The 21437-nt window shown below is 43.1% G+C and overlaps 2 protein-coding genes across 2 annotated transcripts; both read right to left on the bottom strand.

Annotated features, from left to right (window-relative positions):
* Nucleotides 1-4672: 4672 nt before the first annotated feature.
* Nucleotides 4673-11427, bottom strand: cldn23l (claudin 23-like). Its single transcript, XM_050062614.1, has 3 exons — nucleotides 11186-11427; nucleotides 6560-6612; nucleotides 4673-6364 (listed from the first exon to the last, which is right to left on the bottom strand). The coding sequence occupies exon 3, from the start codon at nucleotides 6190-6192 to the stop codon at nucleotides 5437-5439; it is 756 nt and encodes a 251-aa protein (XP_049918571.1). The 5' UTR covers nucleotides 6193-6364; nucleotides 6560-6612; nucleotides 11186-11427; the 3' UTR covers nucleotides 4673-5436.
* A 1328-nt stretch (nucleotides 11428-12755) lies between these two features.
* On the bottom strand, nucleotides 12756-21185 carry grhl3 (grainyhead-like transcription factor 3). The gene is made up of 15 exons (XM_050062612.1): nucleotides 21035-21185; nucleotides 19356-19530; nucleotides 19190-19251; nucleotides 18220-18493; nucleotides 17893-18132; nucleotides 17164-17275; nucleotides 16871-16965; nucleotides 16201-16359; nucleotides 16040-16109; nucleotides 15833-15957; nucleotides 14987-15012; nucleotides 14789-14874; nucleotides 14609-14694; nucleotides 14352-14416; nucleotides 12756-12982 (listed from the first exon to the last, which is right to left on the bottom strand). Exons 1-15 carry the CDS (start codon nucleotides 21049-21051, stop codon nucleotides 12865-12867), a joined length of 1710 nt encoding a protein of 569 aa, XP_049918569.1. The 5' UTR covers nucleotides 21052-21185; the 3' UTR covers nucleotides 12756-12864.
* Between the last annotated feature and the right edge of the window lie 252 nt (nucleotides 21186-21437).

Below are 21437 nucleotides of genomic sequence, written 5' to 3'. Positions count from 1 at the left end.
CACTGAGATGTGTTGTGAAGTTCCTGTTGGGGTCAAAGCTCAGGATGACGACTGAGGAGTTTAAATCAACATATTCTTCTTTATTCAACACTCCTTTTTTGCACAGGCAATTTAATGATTTCCCCACAGCTGTGGTCTTGAAATAAAACCACAGTCCTCTTTGTCTGAAACCAAAACAAGGCTGAGTAAAATGTGGTTGATCCCAAGCTCAAGACCTTCAAAAAGTGTGTTTGTGTGACCGGTCTTTAGGTCTCAGCGTAATCCTGTCTCTGAGCTTTGAAGGCAGCTCCATCAGCTTCTGACGTGCATTGTCAGCTTTGAGGCCTTACATGTGTGTAGACAGGTGTGTGTGTGTGTGCCCTGTCCAATCATGTCCAATCAACTGAATTTACCACAGCTGGGCTCCACTCAAGGTGTAGAAAGATCTCAAAGACGAGCAGGAGAAACAGGAGGCACCTGGGCTCAATTTCAGGTGTCTTTAATTTGCAAAAATGAAATTTAAAGAAATGCTGTTTTAGCTTTGCCATTATGGAGCAGTAAGGGTGGATTGATCTGTACTTATTTATCCAACCTTTATTTAACAAGGAGAGTCCAGCTGAGATTAGGAATCTTGTTTTCAGGGGAGGCCTAGCCAGTGGCATAAGATAGTTACCACGGGCCCTAGTGCACGCTATTGTGACGGACCCTTGTGCACACTGGTTACTAGTTATAAGGCACTAAGTTAGGGAGCTTTGCTTCTTTCTCCTCCTGTTTGTTTCTCTCTTTTCCTTTCTTACTGCCACTTTGCTATGGAAAAAGCATGACTGCTCACTGGGCTTGTAGATGTCTTGACAGATTTGGTGCCTAAACTAGCTACTGTATTGTATCGTCATGTCACATGATCAAATAGAGACTTGACATAAGGCAACATCAACATACATGCTACCCAACAATCATTGCATACCTGTATATGACACAAATATCAAAGGAAATAAGAAATTATTAATTTAATAGAATGTTTGTTTGTTTTTTTTGTTTATTCATATTTTTTATAGCTTATGTAGAATAAGCATAGAATTTGTTATAGAAAAGAAAAGAAAATCATAACAAAGATGAGTTTGCATTTGCCTATAGCAAATGGCACCAGTTTAAATTTAATGCAAGTTCTTTTTTTAAATACAGGTGTGGTTCCAAGGTGGCAATCTGAATCATTCACAAGGGCCCCTCCACCTCACAGGCCCCCTCACAGACCTGCACTGTCCATATCTACACCGGTGGACCTGGCCGAGATAGGCAGCAGCATAAATAAAAACACAAAGCTACAGACAGAAAACACAAAATACACAAAAAGAGACCAATGAACGGGAAGTAAAGCAAAAGGAGCTCACATTTAAAAGAAGTCGCTTGGTAACCAGGGTGATTAAAAACATTGGCATCTTAAGGAACAAATTCATGTCGAGGGTACAGAATACATAAATGCCCTTTTTCCAGTTTCTGAACAGGCATTTGGAACTGAAAGCATAATGAAAGAGAATGGCGACTTTTGTCCAACACTTTTCTTCATGATAAGGACAAATAGGTAGTGTGGGAAATACAAAATGATAAAGGACGACAATGAATTGCAATGATTTTAGCATCAAGCTGCATATTCTGAATGCACTATATAGTGTGACAGCGCAGTGTGTATTGGTGCAGGTATGAGGGGATACACACACAAATTATTCAAATACAAAAACACACTCAAATTCAAACTTGACCTATTTAAGCACAAAGTAAACCGTCATATTCCAATTTATCGTTTGAGATAATCCATTTTCCAGACTTCCATTAATTTCAGTATAAAACTCCACTCGCTGCTCACATTAACTGTCCTTTGTTTTTTCAGCCGTGTCATAAGTGACTCACATTTGTTCCAAATTCACTTCACTGAACTCCCAGTGGCAGCTGAATATTTCACTTACCGTTAGTCACTCTCTGGGTGACGCTGTTTGCAACTGATGGAAAGAAGTGAGTTGTTTCATTGTCTCATCAGGTCGTGATCTGTTCACATAACGAGGTTCTTTCTGCTAATACACTGAAGGGGACCTTGACCACTGTGCATTGGCTGACATGATCTCAGCGTTGTGTGGAGACAGGGTTTTTTTTCCTATTGAAATTTACCTTAATCTGCTTTCACTCTTGACGGCACGTAAGATGCAGCACTCAGCGATGTCTTGTTGAAACGTTTTATTCAATGCAGAATGCACCACAGAGTATGAACACACTGTAAACACCAAGGAATAATTTACAGAGAACAAACAACACCCTGTTGTACATCCTCCTCCTCAAACACTTGTCTCACTGTTTGTGTTTTCAACTCACATTCATCAGATGAAGGCTCTTCAGTGAAATATCATACAAAGATTTAATCCTGGCAGGCTGAGAAACTGGCAGAGTATTTATATTGTGTTTACTGTGAGCTGACTTCCAAAATTGGTCTTTTTGATTGCTTGCAGTGCCTGAATCGGAAAAAAAAAAATATTGAAAGCAGACTGCAAGTACTTCAGCAGAAAATTGTTTGAAAATTGAAAATCAAAATTGATTGCTGTCTCTGCTCCAGAGAACCATATTTGCAATGAAAACAGCATTCTCACCAATTTACAGATGAAATCCAGGGTTTAAAAATGTACAGTGGTAATCTAAAACAAGCTCCTTCAACTGTACTGAGCCCTAACATTATCTAAGCAACTCATCATTTATCACAAATTTTTTTTTACGTTTCACAGTTTTGTTCGGACACAAAAAAATGTCACGCTTCTTGCTAACAGTACAAAGGCATGGCTACAATGTCAAAGGCAGCACAAAGAGATACTTCAGTCATGTTTCACTACATGTTGCATTTAAAGGCAGCGGGAACTTGAGCTCTTTTCAACCATGACGATCTTCTGTGACGATGTTTGTACTCTATGAGTCATCGCTTTGAGTTTTACACCCCAAAATTATGTTTCTGTCTATGTCAAGAGGTGATTACATCCATCATGTTCACACCTGATATTACAGTCCATTCATCAGGTAGTGGTAGCATCCTGCGGGTCACAGTCATTTATGAACTGACTCATTTTGGGTCCATGTCATTGGTTCGACAGCCCATTGGTTCGACATCCCATTAGTCCGACTGTCCGCGGTGCTGAACGGCTCGTGGCGGGCGTATGGTGCGCCACGACCGGCTTGAGGCGGAGCAGGCTCACGGCTTATGTGTTTGTCACTTTCTTTTTCATTTTAACCCACACCATGATCTTTTCCTGACCCTAACCAAGTGGTTTTTGTGCCTAAACCTAACCAGACCTTAACCACAGGGCATCATGATGATTTCGGAACGGACTTCAGAACAATGAGTTTAATATGGTCGGAACAATGGGATGTCGAACCAATGGGCTGTCGAACCAATGGGCAGTTCCCCTCATTTTATTAGATGGCAGATTTATCAGCTGATGAGCTGGAAGTGACTTTCAGAAGTGCACACGTGTCCCGATTTGTTTATTTGTTTCTGTACTCATTTTGTATTTAAAAAGAGGGTTCACCCCAAAATCAAAAATACATCATACATAGTCTAAAATTGATCGACTGGTTTAACGTAAAAAACTAAAGTAAAAAAATTGGTAGTTCCAACTCTATCTAATCATGTACAACCAACATGATTTGCTTTGACCTTGAAAAAACATTAATTACGTTGGGCCAACTTAATATTTATCCAAAAGTTGTGTTGACATTTATTGGCCAAAGTAGTTTATTTAAGATATTCCAACTTGTTTATTTTAATTACATCCTACTCAAAAAATGTCAAAACTGTTTTTGATTTTGACCGACTTCTTAAAATAAGTTATCTACTGTCTGAAATTAATGAAACAAACTCATTTTTTAAATGCCAAAAAACATCTTAATTTTAAGTGTTATCTACTAACCGCATAGATCATTTTTAGAGTGTACCTGTAGTGCTGTTTTTAAATCTAGATTGTTTTGCTGTGCGTTGCCAAGTGTTGGAGATATGGGCCGTAGAGATGTGTGCCTTCTCTCTGATATAATGGAACTAGATGGCACTCTGCTGCTCGGGTGCTCAAAAGTATTTTTTTTAGGGCAATCGATTTAAATATTTAATCAACAATAATAGCATGATTGTCCACAGTTAACTCACAATTAATCACAAATTAATCGCACATTTTGTTATCTGTTTTAAATGTACCTTAAAGGGATATTTTTTATAGTTTTTAATACTCTAATCCCATCACATATTGATGTTTTGGTCATGGACTTTCCACGTTCATGTACGACGTGCACTCTTGAGATATTCTGGGTGCATTGGTTGTTGACGTTCTGGGACACCGTGTCAAGTTTTGCCTGTTACATGCATTGTCTTCTTTCAAGATACACTTCTTTTTTCACAGGAAATAACCGCACTACATCGGTACAATACCGCAAATTGATGTTTTTTTCCTTCAACAACAAACGCACGTGGATGGGTTTAGGAAAACACTGCTCTCTCGGGTGAAAGTCGATGTTTGTTGGACCCATCCACCCCCTGTCCCGCCCGCCCCACTTGGACTTTTGTCGCCTGAACTTTCATCCTTGTCCCGCAGCGTTTCCCCTTGACATTGTCGGGCGCTGTTAAACTTTAATGGCAACCAGCCGCTTGTCACGTCGACGTTAAAGGAGGCCTTTTTCGTTGGTTTCTGATGCAAAGGATGCTAAAGGACAGGTTTTTGAGTCCGTGTCTGATGCTGCAAGTCACTGCTCAAGCGCCGGATTTCGACGACTTTGGAGTGAGACCGGGCCACCATGGCAAACTCAAGCCCAACACGCAACAACAGATGGATGTACTGACCTGAATGTAACATTTCATAGTAATACTAACACAATGTAGTGTCCGACTTAACACTTGTAGAGCTTAACTAAACATTGCCTGTTTTCTTTAAGCACCTCAATGTACTCCTGCAGTAACTTAGTTCGTATCGACTGTACATGCAAATAACTTTGGTCTTGCTGAAAGAACCATTTGAAGCTTTGAAGCTGAACTTGCCATTTAAAAAAAACCTCTTTATCCATATCTGCTCACGGAGGTTTGTTTCTGCTTGCCATCCACAACGTTACTGCTGCATCACTTCCTGATTTCCCAAACTACAGGGTGGCCCGAGGGTCATAATTACAGAGCGTACATGTATTAATCGCATGTCATAAAACTCGTTAATAACGCGTTAATCTTGACAGCCCTAATTTTTTTTTTGGTCCTTTGAGCACTACAAACCAAGTGAAATTGATTTTAATTATATTGGAGAGAAGGCAGATATCTCTACGGCTGATATCTCCAACACTTAGCAACTCACACTAAAACAATCTAGACTGATAAATGGCACTACAGGTAAGAGAAAATATATTGAAGATTTTGGGTTGAACTGTTCCTTTAAGGATTTTAAGTGTCACATTCTAACAGCTGACTTCATACACATCAGTGTCTGGCTTGTTGGTGATCTCTGGGCATGAAGGATATGCAGGGCAGACAGGCAGATGAGGGCAGGAAGGGCACGTCGGGTATCTTGGTCGTTTGAAGCTCAACAGCAGAGCACCTCCTCCCAGCACCTGTAAACATGATCCCAGCCACCCAAAGTAGAGCGAGCCGGCTGCACGCAGGGTCAGCTGAGGGAACCTGGGGTTATTGATCCCCTGACTCGGATCTGCCAACCCCAGTCTTGCAAGGTTGTGTGTGTACACCCCGAGGGCAGTCAGGCTCAGCAGCCCGCCAATCATCACCAGGAGTCCACCTGTGGCTGCTACACCTCTCAGAGGTATATCCGTCCAACACCGCACCCCGATGCACGCTAGAACGATGCCAGTGCCGCACAGGAACAACGAGGTCAGGATCAAACCTTGTGCCAGGCGAACCCTCGGGTCTCTCTGATAAGGACCTGCCACGGGCCAGCACTGCTTCAGCTCCGAGTGCTCCACCTGGAGGCAGCTCTCCCAAAGTCCGTCGGAGCGCAGTAAGAGCAGCGACTCCACCGACCCAGACCTGACCCCTGTGCCCTGACCTTTCACTCCCGACCGAAGGAGCGACCCCGACACTGCCATGCCCAGACTTGCCTGTCCTTCTCTCCACTGAGGGGTGATGGCGGCAGTGAAGACGAGCACCAGTCCCAAAGGGGCGAAGACAATCCCCATCACCATGGAGGCTGGAGTGTGCATTATACGGGGCGCCACCTTGATTCTTTACCAAAGCTCTCAAGATGATTAAGTAATTAGTCAAACTAAAACATACCAGCTGCACCGTACCTGTCCTCAAAGTGATTTCCACTGAGAGCAAAACAAAGATGCTGCTGCTTGTAATTACTGTGGGACCCTTCAGAGCAGCGTGGATCTGTTCAGAGAGGATGAGACAAGATTACAACGATAATGAGATACTGTTGTTTCTCAGTGTTCACTAGACACTGCCAATCTGTGTCTTTAAATAAACAAAGAACTTAAAATTTCCCCTCAATATAGGTTTAAGTCAGCCATTAGCAAATGCACAATGAAAGTTCCATCGCTTAATAAAGACAAGTTCGTCCATTACCTCTCCATTGAAAGTCTCCTCCCTTTTAGCTGCAGGCTCTCCATTGTGTCTGTCTGAGTGAAAGAGAAAGATTCAGTCAGAGAGTGTTGTGGTTGCAGTGCTCGTCAGGTCCGAGTGATGGAGCAGAGAGACGGCGATATGAGAAACAACAGAGGTGTGAAGCAGAGCAGAGACGACAAGCCGCTCCAGCAGCCGGAGAAAGCAGAAGGAGGTCTGGCTTCAATGCTCCGGCGCTGGACAGGAAAAGACTGAACGGTCGATGCCTGTCTCTGTTGCTAGGATACGATAACCTGGCCAGTCTCAACGTGACAGTGTGTGTGTGTGTGTGTGTGTGTGTGTGGCTTTATTAGACCCATCTATATACAAGACCTGATTGCCTTCGGTATACAAATGTTGGCATAGCTGAATTCTGTTCAGTGTGTGTGGGTGTGTAGGAGGGTGTGTTGTTGTTTTCTCAAAGCCTGACAGTTGATGGCCAGCTATGACCTTGGAAGAATTCAGTCGGGTTAGTAATTACGTTGGGCCAGTGTCTGAATGCAGAGTGAGTCCATCTACGGTGTCTCAGTCCGGAGGAGGAGAGGAAGAAACAATGCCCCCTGGGACGGAGGCAAAACAACTTGAAGATGCGTGTGACTCATGCACACACACACAAACACACAGGCAGCCACAATCAGTGGTGTCCTTAATGAGGAGAATCAATCTTGTTTAATTTTCCTCAGCAGGAAGTACAGATGTTACAGTCAGCACACTTTATAGTGCAAATTTCTTAACCAACTTTTTTTAGAAACCAAAACCCCACTGGGATGATGAAATTTGTACCACAGAAATAAAATGAGCGTAGAATGGACATTCCCATTAAATCATCTTAGATGGATGATCAGAGCGGCGGCCATTTTTATGTGTACTAACTACTACTGCAACAATTATAGCAGGCTAATGCTGTGTTAAATGTATCTCAGAAATCAGAGGTCGGAGCTCGGAATGACGTCACATCTGAGTTGATCGCGTTCCAGTGCAGCAAATCAGAAAACCAAGATGTTAGTAGGGCTGGGCAATATGTCCTGAAAATTATATTTTTCAGCTATATCTCGATACTCGATATATATCTCGATATTTTTTAAACCTCTTCAAAAGCAATTCATTAATGCTAGGGCGTTGTGTGTGTGTGTGTGTGTGGGGGGGTGGGGGGGTGGGGCACCATTTATGCCATATCACGATACAATGATATCCAAAATCTAAGACGATATGTAGTCTTATATCTCAACAATAATATATAACATCGTCATATTGCCCAGCCCTAGTTGCTAGTAATACCAGTTCTAGGCAACTTAGACATTTTTAGCAATACCCGTTCTAGCCAACTTAGACATTGTTAGCAATTCCAGTTCTAGCCCATTTAGACAATGTTAGCAATACCATTTCTAGCCACCTTAGACATTGTTAGCAATTCCAGTTCTAGCCACCTTAGACATTGTTAGCAATTCCAGTTCTAGCCCATTTAGACAAGGTTAGCAATACCAGTTCTAGCCACCTTAGACATTGTTAGCAATACCAGTTCTAGCCAATTTAGACATTGTTAGCAATTCCAGTTCTAGCCAATTTAGACATTGTTAGCAATACCAGTTCTAGCCACCTTAGCCATTGTTAGCAATTCCAGTTCTAGCCAACTTAGACATTGTTAGCAATTCCAGTTCTAGCCCATTTAGACAAGGTTAGCAATACCAGTTCTAGCCACCTTAGACATTGTTAGCAATACCAGTTCTAGCCTATTTAGACATTGTTAGCAATACCAGTTCTAGCCAATTTAGACATTGTTAGCGATTCCAGTTCTAGCCAACGTAGCCATTGTTAGCAATTCCAGTTCTAGCCAACATAACCATTGTTAGCAATTCCAGTTCTGGCCAACTTAGACACTGTTAGCAATACCAGTTCTAGCCAACTTAGCCATTGTTAGCAATTCCAGTTCTAGCCAACTTAGCCATTGTTAGCAATACCACTTCTAGCCAATTTAGACATTGTTAGCAATTCCAGTTCTAGCCAACATAGCCATTGTTAGCAATTCCAGTTCTGGCCAACTTAGACATTGTTAGCAATACCAGTTCTAGCCAACTTAGTCATTGTTAGCAATTCCAGTTCTAGCCAACGTAGCCATTGTTAGCAATTCCAGTTCTGGCCAACTTAGACATTGTTAGCAATACCAGTTCTAGCCAATTTAGCCATTGTTAGCAATTCCAGTTCTAGCCAATTTAGCCATTGTTAGCAATAGCAGTTTTAGCCAAGTTATCTATTGTTAGCAATACCAGTTGATAACAAAACATTTTACTGCATTTTGAGCTTACAAACACTGTGGCAACATGTCCACAGATAGAAGCTGGACAGGTTTTTTTGTGTCAACTGTTTTAGTGAGACAAAGTAAGACAAAAGTGTTGACAAACAGTATATTATTACAGCTTTCACTGCCTTTAATGTGCAGAGCAGCCATGTTGGATTTTGAGGTCTGTTGGTGTGGTTCCTCCAACCTCCCGAGTAGGAAATCCAACTTCAAGGAGTGTTCCAGTTGAATTTTCCAACCGAGAACCAACTATATCACATGGTATGGAGAACAAACATTACATACAATAACAAAACAATGGCAAACGGCAAGGCTTAAGTACAACCAATGTTACTTAAACAAAGGAAGGACATTCTTCAAAAAAACACCTAGTAATTTGTCACCTAGTACAAATTACTTTGGCTCATCTGATTGTAATAACAAAATTAATTTAATCATAGAGAGGCAGTTTAAATAATACTTTGGCAAATATCTTTCTCTGTAAGTCATTAGGTTTACATTCGGACGACGTAACAAGCAGTGGAGAGGTAGTGTTACATTTGCAGATAAGCAATCCATTACTTTAAAAAAGATATCACTGTAACTGTTTTTTCTGTGTTCATTTTGATGCCATTATTTCATGATGCACTGTAGCTGCCTCCAAAGAAGGAATGAGAGTCACTGCTCAGCACACAGCTGAGAGGCACAGAGAGACCGTGGGGATAAACAGCATGTAGAGCCAGCAAACTCGGATTGGTGCAGGGTTGTATTTTTCTGTTTAATAAGAAAACCAGGTGTGAGAATAGTCCAAAACGGCATTATCAGACTAGTGAGTTTGACGCACTTAATGCCTCCACTGACATGTGTTGTCACCATAACAACTAACAACAATTACCTTCCTTTTTTTGTACTCAAATGGCCATGACAAACAGTTCAACAACAGCTCTGCTCTCATTTTATTACTATATACGAGACAAATAACTCTCTCTGAGTTTTCTGTGATTTTAATTTAATCCAAAAACAAGCACCTCCTACTTGCAATAAATAAGAAAATAAGGAATTAAACATTAAAACTTAAATGTAAAAGGTAACTAAATAACTTTATATAAAATAATTATCCCTATCAAATATGGTTACGCTTTGAGTAATGTAATGAGCATTACCTTTTACCCACTGATGGGTAGGGTTATAAACTGCTGAGTTGTAATGACTGGAATATTTTACACCAAAGCATGTGCCTACTATGTACGAAAAAATAAAATAAAATAAAATAAAATAAAATGAACTAAAATTAGGTTAAATTAAATTAAATTAAATTAAATAAATTAAATTAAATTAAATTAAATTAAATTAAATTAAATGGCAACTAAGGTCACTTGTTTTTAGCAACAACCAAAAAAACCTTAATAAAAGAGTCGCAAAAATAACAGTGCTGGCACAAACCCTGTGCTGAATTCACATTTATTTTTATACTTTAAAAGCACATGTGTAACACATTTGCAAGACATACCGTAAACAATCATAAATCATTTTATGGAGAGGATGCTCAGCCTACATGAATCATATCTGTAAATTTGATCTAATTAATGGCAGGACATTTCACCTCTGGAAATGTCACTGGAGGGTGGATGACATTTAGACTGATCAATCACCTTTTAGGGTAATTGGAAATTTAATTTAGAAAAGATCAAAGACAATTAAGATTCACTGCCCTGTGCCTGAATATACAAGAATAGAATATAGAATACTAAAGATTTAATAAAGTGAAAATGTGTCACGAGAATACATGTTGATGCTGCATAACTCGAAGTGAGTGGAGTGTAATTTTCATAAACACATACCTGCCATTAAATGTCATCTGCATCCAGATTGATGTGGTGCCAACATTGCAATTAGAAACGTGGCATTAATTCCTGCTCTGCTGCTGGTATGTTCTGACTTTATGACGGGAAGGAAGGCTGATGACACACATGAGGATCGGGGACCTGACCCAGCTGTCAGGACATGGACAGCTTCTCTGTTACGGTAACACTTGTTATCACTGAGCTTTGTTTTTTTTCTCAATGATCATTTAAACGCAGTGACTTGAGCAGATGCTGAGATCTGTTGTGATGCGGAGATGGCAGGAGGGATGTTATGGAAACATCTGCAGAGAGAGGCACAACACTGGAGAGGCTTGTGATGAATTGAAAATGATGAACATACTGTAGGGTTATTAATAGCCCTAACAGTTTCTCTCATGCTACAAACACACACACACACACACACACACACACACACACTAAGACGCAATCTGTGGAGTCACAATCACTTACCATTCAGGAGGGGTTGTTGGTATCTCACTGCAGATCGCTGGCTGCCTCCCTGCTCTTGTCTGAAAGGCTAACATGTTTCTCTCCCGGGCAGCAGATGGTGCAACCACCTCTTCATTATTCCTGCGCTCTCTTCCTGCTCATTCATCCTTGCTTCAGCAGCGTCCCCATCCGTCTCTGCCTCCTAATTGTCTCTGTTTGTCCTTGTGTCTGTCCCCCTTCTTTTTTTTTCTGTCTGCTTGCCTTTCTTTCTGCCTCCCCGACAGTCTGCCTCTCTGTCTCACTTTCTGTGCATGTGTGCCTCTCTCTTTGACTTGCTGAAGGATGTCTGCGTTATATCTAGGACAGGAGTGCCTCCCAGCTTTCCCCTGTCAATGTCACCAAATAGGGAGAGCTTTTCTGAATATGCCAACATGTGTGTGATGCCTATTTTGGAGCTCTCAGAGCTGCTTGAAAACCAAAGTGTGATTTGTTTTTGTTTGTATTTCCATCTATGTCTGACTCTCATTAACCTCACATACACACTGACACATGTACAGAACATAAGACCAAACCTCTCTGATGCAGATGGGATTCACGCTTTTGTTTGATCTATAGAGAGCCGATAGAGCAACCAGCTGTTTGTACATTTTCAATATGCACTTCACGTCAAAAGCCGTGAAAGAGAAGATAATTGTAGCTGCACACACACAAACAGGAAGCATCTCTCGTCCTTATCTTTTGTTTGTCCCGGTGATAATTGATCCTCGCTGTGCCTTTCAATCAGATCTGTGTGCGTAATAACAGAGACATAACCACAACACCTTATTATGCATTTTCTTTATTTTTGTACAAAAGAGGCAAGATGTGACGAATACAACCAGATTTGCCGTGGTATAATAATGAAATATTACAAGGATACATGCTTGTTTTGAAATGATGCGCAAGGAAAAAAAAAAAACAAATCCTGAAACTTTTTACACACACACGTACACATGCACACTCTGAAAGTCCTCTGGCAGGCGTCAGGGTTTTGGGGCGGGGTTTGAACTGTTTCCAGGAAAACTGTGGTTATACCATACAGGCAGGAAATGTCCACAACTTTGGACTAAATGATGGCCAATACTAAGTCTTGCGTGGTTTTACGGGTGGAAATGTCTGACTTTAGGTTCTGAATTAAACCCGGCGTCTGGGCCATTTTAGTCGTGAAACTAACAGGAACCTACAGGAAGATACTTGCGGCGGTGAGCAGGTTGTGGGTGAGGAAACGCACCATTGACTCTTGTAGAAGAAATGATGAATACATTAAAAGCAGCAAGGATAGCAACCTCTGAAAATGCTTAAAACATACTGCCTGTACACACACTTGAAATACATTGCTAGTTTGTGTAACATGGATTGCAACATGCACATGGCGAGTTCATAAAACACTGTCATATTAAAATCTATGTACAATATATATACAGGCTTAATTGCTCTTACGTTAAAATATTAGATTCAAATAACAAAATCATAGCGCGAGTGGTATTCACAACCTCGTTTTTAACTGGAAAAAACTGTCAAGGTCTCTTCGGCCCAGTTCAATCATTGGTCCACAGCTTACATTGTCTTTGACTGGGCAGTGCTATTAGAGATGGTTTAAACTGGCAGCTGGGATCTGTTACATCCTTCAGTGGAGCAGGCGGCTGATGGGACGCCAGCTCTCATACTTCGATGAGGGTGACCTGGAACTGACCGCCGACGACCTCGGACATCTCGATGAGGAAGGCCGACTGGTTGGTGTAGTGTTCGATGATGTTGTCGTCCATGTTGACGAAAATCCTGAAGAAAAGACAATCAAGAAATGCAAGGTTAACCTCAGTGATCGTGAGGACAATGACAGGTTGATCTGTGCAATCAAATGTGGATTAAAACCTTAGTTCGTGTATTCATCGAAAACAACAGGATATAGTGGCTAACTCATCGGATCTTCAAAAACGAAGACCTACAGTGGCTGAATCATGTTGGCTCTTAAGGATTTAGCCACTCCAATAGAGGCCTTTCAGTATTTCTTTTCTCACTGCTATATCTTTTGGAGTGCCTGGATTGCCTTCCTGTATATAAATAAAAACATCTTCAAAACTAGGACGTGCAAATCGGCTTGAAGACGTGCCGTGCCCTACTTTCCGCCAAGTATGTGTTCGTGTAAGCAACATGTCATTTATTTGAAGGAAGCTTCTCAGGGCGTAAAAAACCTGGTGGCGGTAAACCTCCTGCGTCGGTAGGGGTAGTAAATCAGGTCACTGTCTTTCTCCTCCCCAACACTAACACTATCCTTAAAGTCTTTAAGGCTTTAATGACTCGACTAACCAGCGGCTCATGCATTCTGCCTGCAGGGACATGGCTGATTGAAGACACAAGCAAGAAGAGGAGGGAGGGAACTGCGGGGAGAATGTCACCCAACCTGTTAGCTTAGCTGCTCCCCCCCTGAAGTGATAGCTGCCAGCAGCACGCAGCAGGAAAATCACCCAAAGGTGTTTCAGTCTCTGTCAGGAGGTCTTATTTACATCTCAAGAAAGGGCCTCTGATCTGCTCTGTTATTTTACAGGAGGTGACCCAGACTATTATCAATTTGACAGCTGCCGAGTGTGTTGATGCATTAGTTAAAAATCCTGCTGAAAGAGACGATAGTAGATCTAACTATCGTAAGAGAAGGTACCACCTTTTTTCCAAGTACTTTTAAGGAAATTAAACACATCAAAGTCCATTTTTTAGTTAACTCAAAGCACCCTCAACTCTTACGAACTCACTTCACCTATCTCAATGTGACACGTAACATTGTCATGACAAAAAACATACCACGACTTAATGGACAACCTCCAGCGAGTAACTGGAAGGCTTCAACTTTACCACACCAGAAATCTCTTTCAACACTGTAAAACTTCCTGGTGTTCCGATGAGGTTATGAAAACATAAATACAACAATTGCCCATGACTCATCTGCAGGACTTTTGAAATCTTTTCATCCTCCCTCAGTCACCTGTCTTTCTTTTTTGGACGAGCTGCAATTAACACATTCCAGGAGGCCGAGCCAAACAACCTACCTACCCAGTCTGTCGACATGAGCTTCCTTAAAAAGCGAAAAGATTAAAACCACTGACTACTTTAATCCAACTTAGACACAATACCATAGAGATAATAAGATACTCACCCTCGTTTGCATTTTTTGTAGATCTTCCCAATGGTGTCTTTTTGCACACCGTACTTTTCTGAAACCTGAGGACGGGAAGGAATACGAGATGACGGTTAGCATTATCTGCCGCTGAAAGAAACTTGATACACTTGAGAGATAGCGTACGGAAAAGTTTGCGCTATGTGAGCGTGAACAGAGACGAGGTGGAGCTCTTTATCGCAACCTCTGTAATCAGGTCAGATAATTCAGGAATGCGTTTGAAGTTTTTTACTTACAGCTTCCCGTAGGCCTGACAGCGTTGGCGCGTTGAGCATGAGTGCATCAAAGACCTCTTCAGCGGGTGTCCTTACGTACAGAAGAACTATTGGAAAGTGATAAAAGGAGTCAAACATTTAGCACGAAAGACGAGGAAAGCTCATTATCTCGTTATTGATTTTTAAATATACGACTTTTACCTCTTTGTGGGTCTTCTCTGCGGGCTAGCTTGCTGGGTGGAGAGCTGTTCTGGTCTCTGTCTGGATACAATCTCTTCATAGAACTCCTAGAAAAGCAGAGCAGACGTTCGCATTAGACTTGCACCAGGTGTTAATTCGGAAAGTTGTTCGAAATTCAGTTGTATGCTGTTAATGTTGCCTTATGTTTACTACGCTTACCTGTCAGTCTCGTCCATGGGAGGGGCCTAGATAGACAAAGAGACCAGAGATCTGATTAGAAAGCACTCTGCTGATAAAAAAGCATTGCTTAAAGTCACCTTTCCCACCACTGTCTGTGTGTAATACGTCCAAAAAAAGGAATGTTATCATCACTTAAGGACTGTGTTTCCCATAACGTCTCACAGAGCCACGTAAGCATGGACACTGATGGAAAGACACAGATAGGAGACCATCTTACGCATTATCGTGCTGGCCAATCAAAGATGTTTACTGCCTTAGCCATTCATAACAGACAGATTATTCAGAGTGACTGTCTACATGAAATCTAAATGCAGAGACGTCCTCCAGTGTCTCATTTCCTCTGCTTGCACAGACACACACACACTCTCATACACATCCCTATAGACTCTATGGTGTGGGAAAACTGGCCTGTCTGAACAGCACTCTCGCCTCACAAAGTGTGTATGTGTCAGTGTGTGTGAGAGAAACAGAAAATATGAGGGTGGTGCATACTGTATGTCAGGTGTCTGTTGCACCAGGTGTGTGTGTGTGTGTTTTTGTGTGTAAGCCCCCATAACGTAATCTCACTGTCAGCAGCTGTAGCGGCTTGTACCTGTGCCTGGTTTCGACTCCAATTAGCTCATCCAATATCATGTCTGTGTTTCGCCTCACTTTCCCTGGCACCATCCCCTCCCCTTTTCCCAGCCTACTTTTCCCACTACATACTTTCCCACAGTTTTTTCCCTGCGCCTCTCGTGCCTGTGCTAGTGCCTGCAGGGATACAGGGGTCGGGAGCATGAGTCATTCAACGCAGTAGGAGAGGATTTAGTTAAAGGGGGGACCTACCATGCGCTGTAAGCTGTTGATGTGTGTTTCTGGGATAAAGAGGACCGGCTGGGTGACGTGGTCATCCAGGGTTTGAAAGAAGGTGCTGTCGCTGCCCATGGAGCTGCTCACTAAAGATTTGTTGGCTGGAAACAAAAGCAGGAAGTTAGAATACACTCTGCGTTTGTATATCAGACCACGAAACGATCATCTGTTTACAACACTCACTGTTAGCATCAGCCTTTCCCCTCCTCTTGCTTCTCTTCCTCTCCTCGTCACGCATCTTCCTCTCTGCACCCTGAGGATATGCAATCACATGGTTACAAAAATGACTCCACATAGATTTTTTTGGAATGTGTGTGTAAGAAAAGGCAAATTAAGTGACGTACCTTATCGCAGAAAATCTTGACCTGGCAAGCGGCTCTGTGTAGGAGCTGGTTGGTTCCCGAGCTGAAGTCGTAAGTGTCGATCTGTAGGTTTAGAGGCAGGCCCTTCACTCCCTTCTGAGCGGAGAAGTCTGTGCTCAGGGAGTTGATGCCAATGTACACCTGTGGGAATAGGAGCAGGCATTTTAAGTACATCATGTTGACATCCTGTCTCCATGTCTTGCATTAAATGTACATGTGTAGAGACATAATGACACTCTGCCTTACTCATTTTTGCTTTTTTAAATCATTAAATCACAGTCTTAAGCCTCTATATCCTCACATTTTCTGCGTATAATTCCCCTTCTTCCTGCTCCTCTCCACCTGCAGCAGGTTTGGTGGCCCCGCCCCAGCGCCTTTGGGCCACGGAGAAGCACGAATAAGCCACCGTGGCCCTTGTCCGCTGTGGTGACAGGAGCCTCAGGGCCAAACACATTTCTGGGATTCCTCCCCTCCCTCCTCAGCCACTCCTTCTTCTCTCCACCTCCCTATTCTACCTTTCCTCTCTTTTCTTCTAAATCTTCCACCTGTCGCATTCCTTCCCTCTTCGGAGAACTGGCCTCGCAGAGCCAGGTTATATAAAAACATCTATGCGTGTTTGTGTGTGTGTGTTTGTGTGTGTGTGTGTGTTTACCTTGGCCTCTTCACTGGGGTTCCAAACAAAGGAGAGAGCGTTGAAGGCCACCTCCTCTATGTTGCTAATGCCGCTGAAGACTTCTTTGTAGTCCGCTGCGAGAGAAAAAAAGAAAATTGAATTGTCTTTTCTGCCTTTTTTTCAGGTTTCTAATCAGATAAGAATGATGAGTCGATTCTCTTATGTAACACCTGACAGAAAAGTGAGGAAATCTTTCATTTAGTGTCCTCGGTGTACGTGTCTGCACGCAGGTGTCACTTTGCATGCGTATTTTTCATGTGTGACAAACATACCGATGTCAATGACCCTCTGCTTGGCGGTTGGCTGACGTGCGTGCCAGTGATTCCAAAAGCGGAGCTGCATTTCTGGGCTCTTGTCGTTCTCGAACACAGCCATCACGACCGTCTGAAGTGGGGAAAGAAAGGTGACAGAGAAGCAGATGATTAGGTTGGCTTATCAAACTGAGGTTAGGTTTAATTTATCACTCCAAATCCCTCTTTTCTGCCCACATTGTCACCAGGTATTTGCAGTGAGCGGGTGTGTGTTTGTGTTTATTCTTATCCTCTGATTCCTCTGACAAAGAAAAGGTTTGTCGCCTGTGTTTTAAAACCACACCACACCTCCTCCCCACTCCTCTTTTTTTTCTACCCTGCTTTAGAGCTGAGCTCCGCTGCACTCTGGCCTCATTACACCACCGTAGGAATAAATTATACAGGGCAGGACACTGTCATTTTAATGGTGCCACCCCAGTGTGCAGGGTGTCAGCAGAGCATTAGTCACAGAGGAGCTGGCTCCAAGGGAGGGACAGATATTTGGGAAGGGTTTGTTTGGTGGCACGCACGGAATTTATGTACTCATGGGCCCGTGAACAAAAAGCCCGAAGGGAAGGATGCCACTAAAAACAAAAGCCACCAATATTTTTACGTAACTTACACACCGAAAAAACAAAAACACCTCTGGAGAAACATTACTGGCACAAAAAATGCTTGTTCCTTTCCTGATGATGTGTCACCGTGACTCACCTTGACTTTAGTGACACCGAGGCAGGCACTGCTGTCCACTCCCTGGAGAGTGATGGGGTAGAACTGGCCCTTGTTCAGGTAGACCATGGGCAGCTCGCTGGACTTGTAAGGAGAAGCCACAGGAGCTCCCAGGGAAAACTGAAACTCACTCCTGAATCTCTCTTGTGGGGAGCCGGTGTAGGAGCCTGAGTAGACAGGGCTGGGCTGCTCCTCGGGGAAGGGATCGCTGTAGGGAAGAGTCTGAAATCCACAGAAGGGCATTTATTAGTGAGAGGAAAGAGGAAGAGGCCTGGAGGAGCTGCTTTTGAATAATGATGCTAAACACACCTCAGTGCTGGGGTCAGGGAAAGCACCGGGCTCAGGCCACTTCTGCAGCAGGGAGTCAAAGATGATGTTGAGCTCCTGTTTGTCGTAAGTGTCCGCCACCACACTGGTCAGGGTGGCGTAGGTGTCTGAGGTGGTGGGCACAGAAATTGGCAGGGAGGTGCTCGGCTTGGATCCCAGAACCTCTTGGGCTGGATGGCTTACGGGAACGCTCTCAGAGAGGATCCTCATGACGTTGGCGGACGCCTCCAGCGCAGCAAGCTCATTGCTTGGCGTCCTGTAGGGGGGAGGGGAAAAAATGGGTGAGGAAGTTGGAGATTAATCACAACAGGAAAGCCACTTTTGCGACATCAGCATGACTCTGTAATACTCCGCCCAGGTGCCAAGAGAACAAGGAAACAACCGTAAAGTGACTACCTGCAGCGTGTGTTAACATTACAGGAGCACCGCAGATGGCCTTGTGCAAACGTACAACAGTCAGCACACAGCTACTGCGAGGTGAACTCATGGGAAGACAGTCTGGGTGGGTACTGTTTGTCTCTTAATCCGCCTTTTTTTCTTCTCTGTGTTTGAGTTTCTCTGCTCAAAATGTTTGAGGGGACAACACTGCGCCCCGACAATGGTCATTTCTCACCCACTCTAACAAGGAGGAGGAATGGGAAGGAAAAACAACCGTCTGTCCGCCTGTTGTGAAACTCTTTAAGAAAGGCAGGGATGATGATAGAGAGAGGATAGATGGATGGAAAGATGGGAGAGGAAGACAATAAACCCTCTGACTGTGTTTGACTTGGGGATTACCTACTCACCTGTTCATGGCCTCCCAGAGCCCTGCCTTTCTCTTTCTGTCCTAACACTCTCTAATGCTCTTAACTCAGTGACAACAAAGGATGGGCATTATAGGGGGACACTTGATTTATAGTTAACACTTCCTGATAAACAGGAAGTAATATAAACACGCATAAATTCAACTTACCTCTCTGTTTTGCAGATGTTGTTGGTGCGGTTGCAGCTAGTAATCTTCTGCTCTTTCTGGTTCTGGAAATGTACGAGAAAATAGATATTAAAACACTGGTCAAAGTGAGAACGTTTGAGAGAGGTTTAAACAGTTTAAAAGTTATTACTGATGCTACGTTATCTACCTTGCACTGTTCATAAAGCATGGTTAAGGCTGTCAGGTCGTCTCCTGGGTGGAGTCTGGGTTTGGGGTGGTTCTGCTCGGGGACAGGGCTGTCCAGGTAGGACCAGGAGTCCATGACGTAGTTATTGTAACGGTTATAGTTGAAGTTCTCGCTCTGAAAGACCAGTCCCAGAGTCCTGCAGAGAGAGGAGCAGAGTTTAGAGTGATCGAAATATACTGTACATGGACAAAAATGGTGAAAATGTAGATTAATCTTTTGATCCAAGGGTTAAATAAATGAAATAAAGTAATTAAAATGCTTCTTTTACACACAGGGTTTGGCAGAGTGAGAGTGAGAGTATAACAGCAGCGCCTGAGCCCCGGGGCACTGCACATGCTTGCCCCCGAGCACGGACGGTTTCGATTGCAAAACCGCAGAGCTGAGTAACATCCCTCAAAAGCAGTGGTGTCAAAAATGTTTAAAGAGCCGAGGGCCACCCACCAACACCCCCCCATCTTCCTCCACTACTTCCCCCAAACACACACACACGCACTCATCTTGTGGTTTCTGGAACTGTGACAGGACCGAGAACTACATTCTTGAATCCTGTACAAACTCTCTTATTTGCATAGACCTCAAAAGAGATGACAAGATTTTCTTACTAAGCAAACAGACGCCCACAAGAGGTAAGCTTTGGGTTCCCATGTCAATTGTAAAAAAAAAAAATAAGGGGGATTGTGAGGATTGGATTTGTTTGGAGAGACTCGCAGTGACATTGGGATTGTAAGTATCCCGCCTATGTGGATAAGCCTCCTTTGGAGTTTGTCTGAAGTAGCTAATGAACAAATAGCTGCAGTTTACTCTGGATACACAGCTAATTAAATGTGCTGACAGGAGGGAGAGACCACAGGTGTTCACGACCACAGGAGAACCCCAGCTTTAGGAGGAATCCAGCGATTTCTCACTCTCTTAATGACAGATAGCTGAGCATTTTAACGCCTCACCTGGAAAACCAAAGCATGAAATACTGCACATTCAAACACCAAATGTCCTTGATGTTTCTGCGACATTACAAACACTAAAGCTAAACTCATACACCTGCTCTGAGGTGCACCTGTCTCCTTCCCTCTCACACCCAGCAGCCTCAGCAAACACACCACAGCTCCATTAGTTACTCTCCATTTCCCCCTAAAACCAGTCGAGTGCAGATGTTTTTACACAGACACAGAGGTTGGGTCAGGGGGGAGCTCGTGTCTAGGGTTTCGCCATTATGTAATTCAATGCATTACATGCTGTCATTGCCCTCTGTCTGTGTCCAACACCTCAAGAGGAGATTCTTATTTCCCGGTCCTTTTGTGCTCTGTGGCCCCCTAGGTGAGTGACAACACAAGCCGAAACAGACCCACTAAAACCTCAGACTTAAAGCTGTGTGTGTGTTAAAAGTATCCGTATCAATTTCCTCTGCAAAACACCCCGTCCTTAAAACTGGGATCTTTCACATGGGGGTCTCATTGCAAATAGGAAGAAGGGGGGTTTCTTTCCCTCCAGACAGAAACCCACCATAAGCTATTTACTGTTTTACACAAAGTCTGTATCAACATGTTTTATGTTACGGATAAAAAGCAAAGTTTGTTTAAAAAACACCAATAAAACACATATTTTTAGCAGCCATTTAAAAAATATATCCTCTGAGAACTTACTCAGTCTCTTTGGTCATGTCTCCAATCCAAGTCAGCCGGGATAGGTTCCTTTAATTTCAACTCTTTCGCTGTTTTTATGAGCTTCCCTCTCTCCGAGTCAGTGAGTCTATCAGTCTGGCAGAGAAGAGCAGTGACACACAGATGAGTCAAGTGTTGTGATTCCCTCTGAACGGGGGCCCAGATTTATTTCAGCAAGCGGTGTGAACCTGCTCTGCTCTGATTGGCTGGGAGGAGCGAAACAGGTGTCTGATAGGACAGGTGTAGGATCATTAACTCTTCCCAGGCTGGAGAGAAACCGGCTCGCATGTGTGTGAGTGTGTGCAGCCAGGAGAGCACTTTGCAAGACAATCCCAGGCAGGAGCGTTATGAATCTCATTATGGCGGCGGATAAAAGAGTGAGATT

The sequence above is a fragment of the Epinephelus moara genome, chromosome 14 (genome assembly GCF_006386435.1).
Source record: "Epinephelus moara isolate mb chromosome 14, YSFRI_EMoa_1.0, whole genome shotgun sequence".
Classification (NCBI taxonomy): Eukaryota; Metazoa; Chordata; class Actinopteri; order Perciformes; family Serranidae; genus Epinephelus; species Epinephelus moara.
Note: the sequence above shows the minus strand (reverse complement) of the source record. Positions and strands in the feature narration are given on the sequence as shown.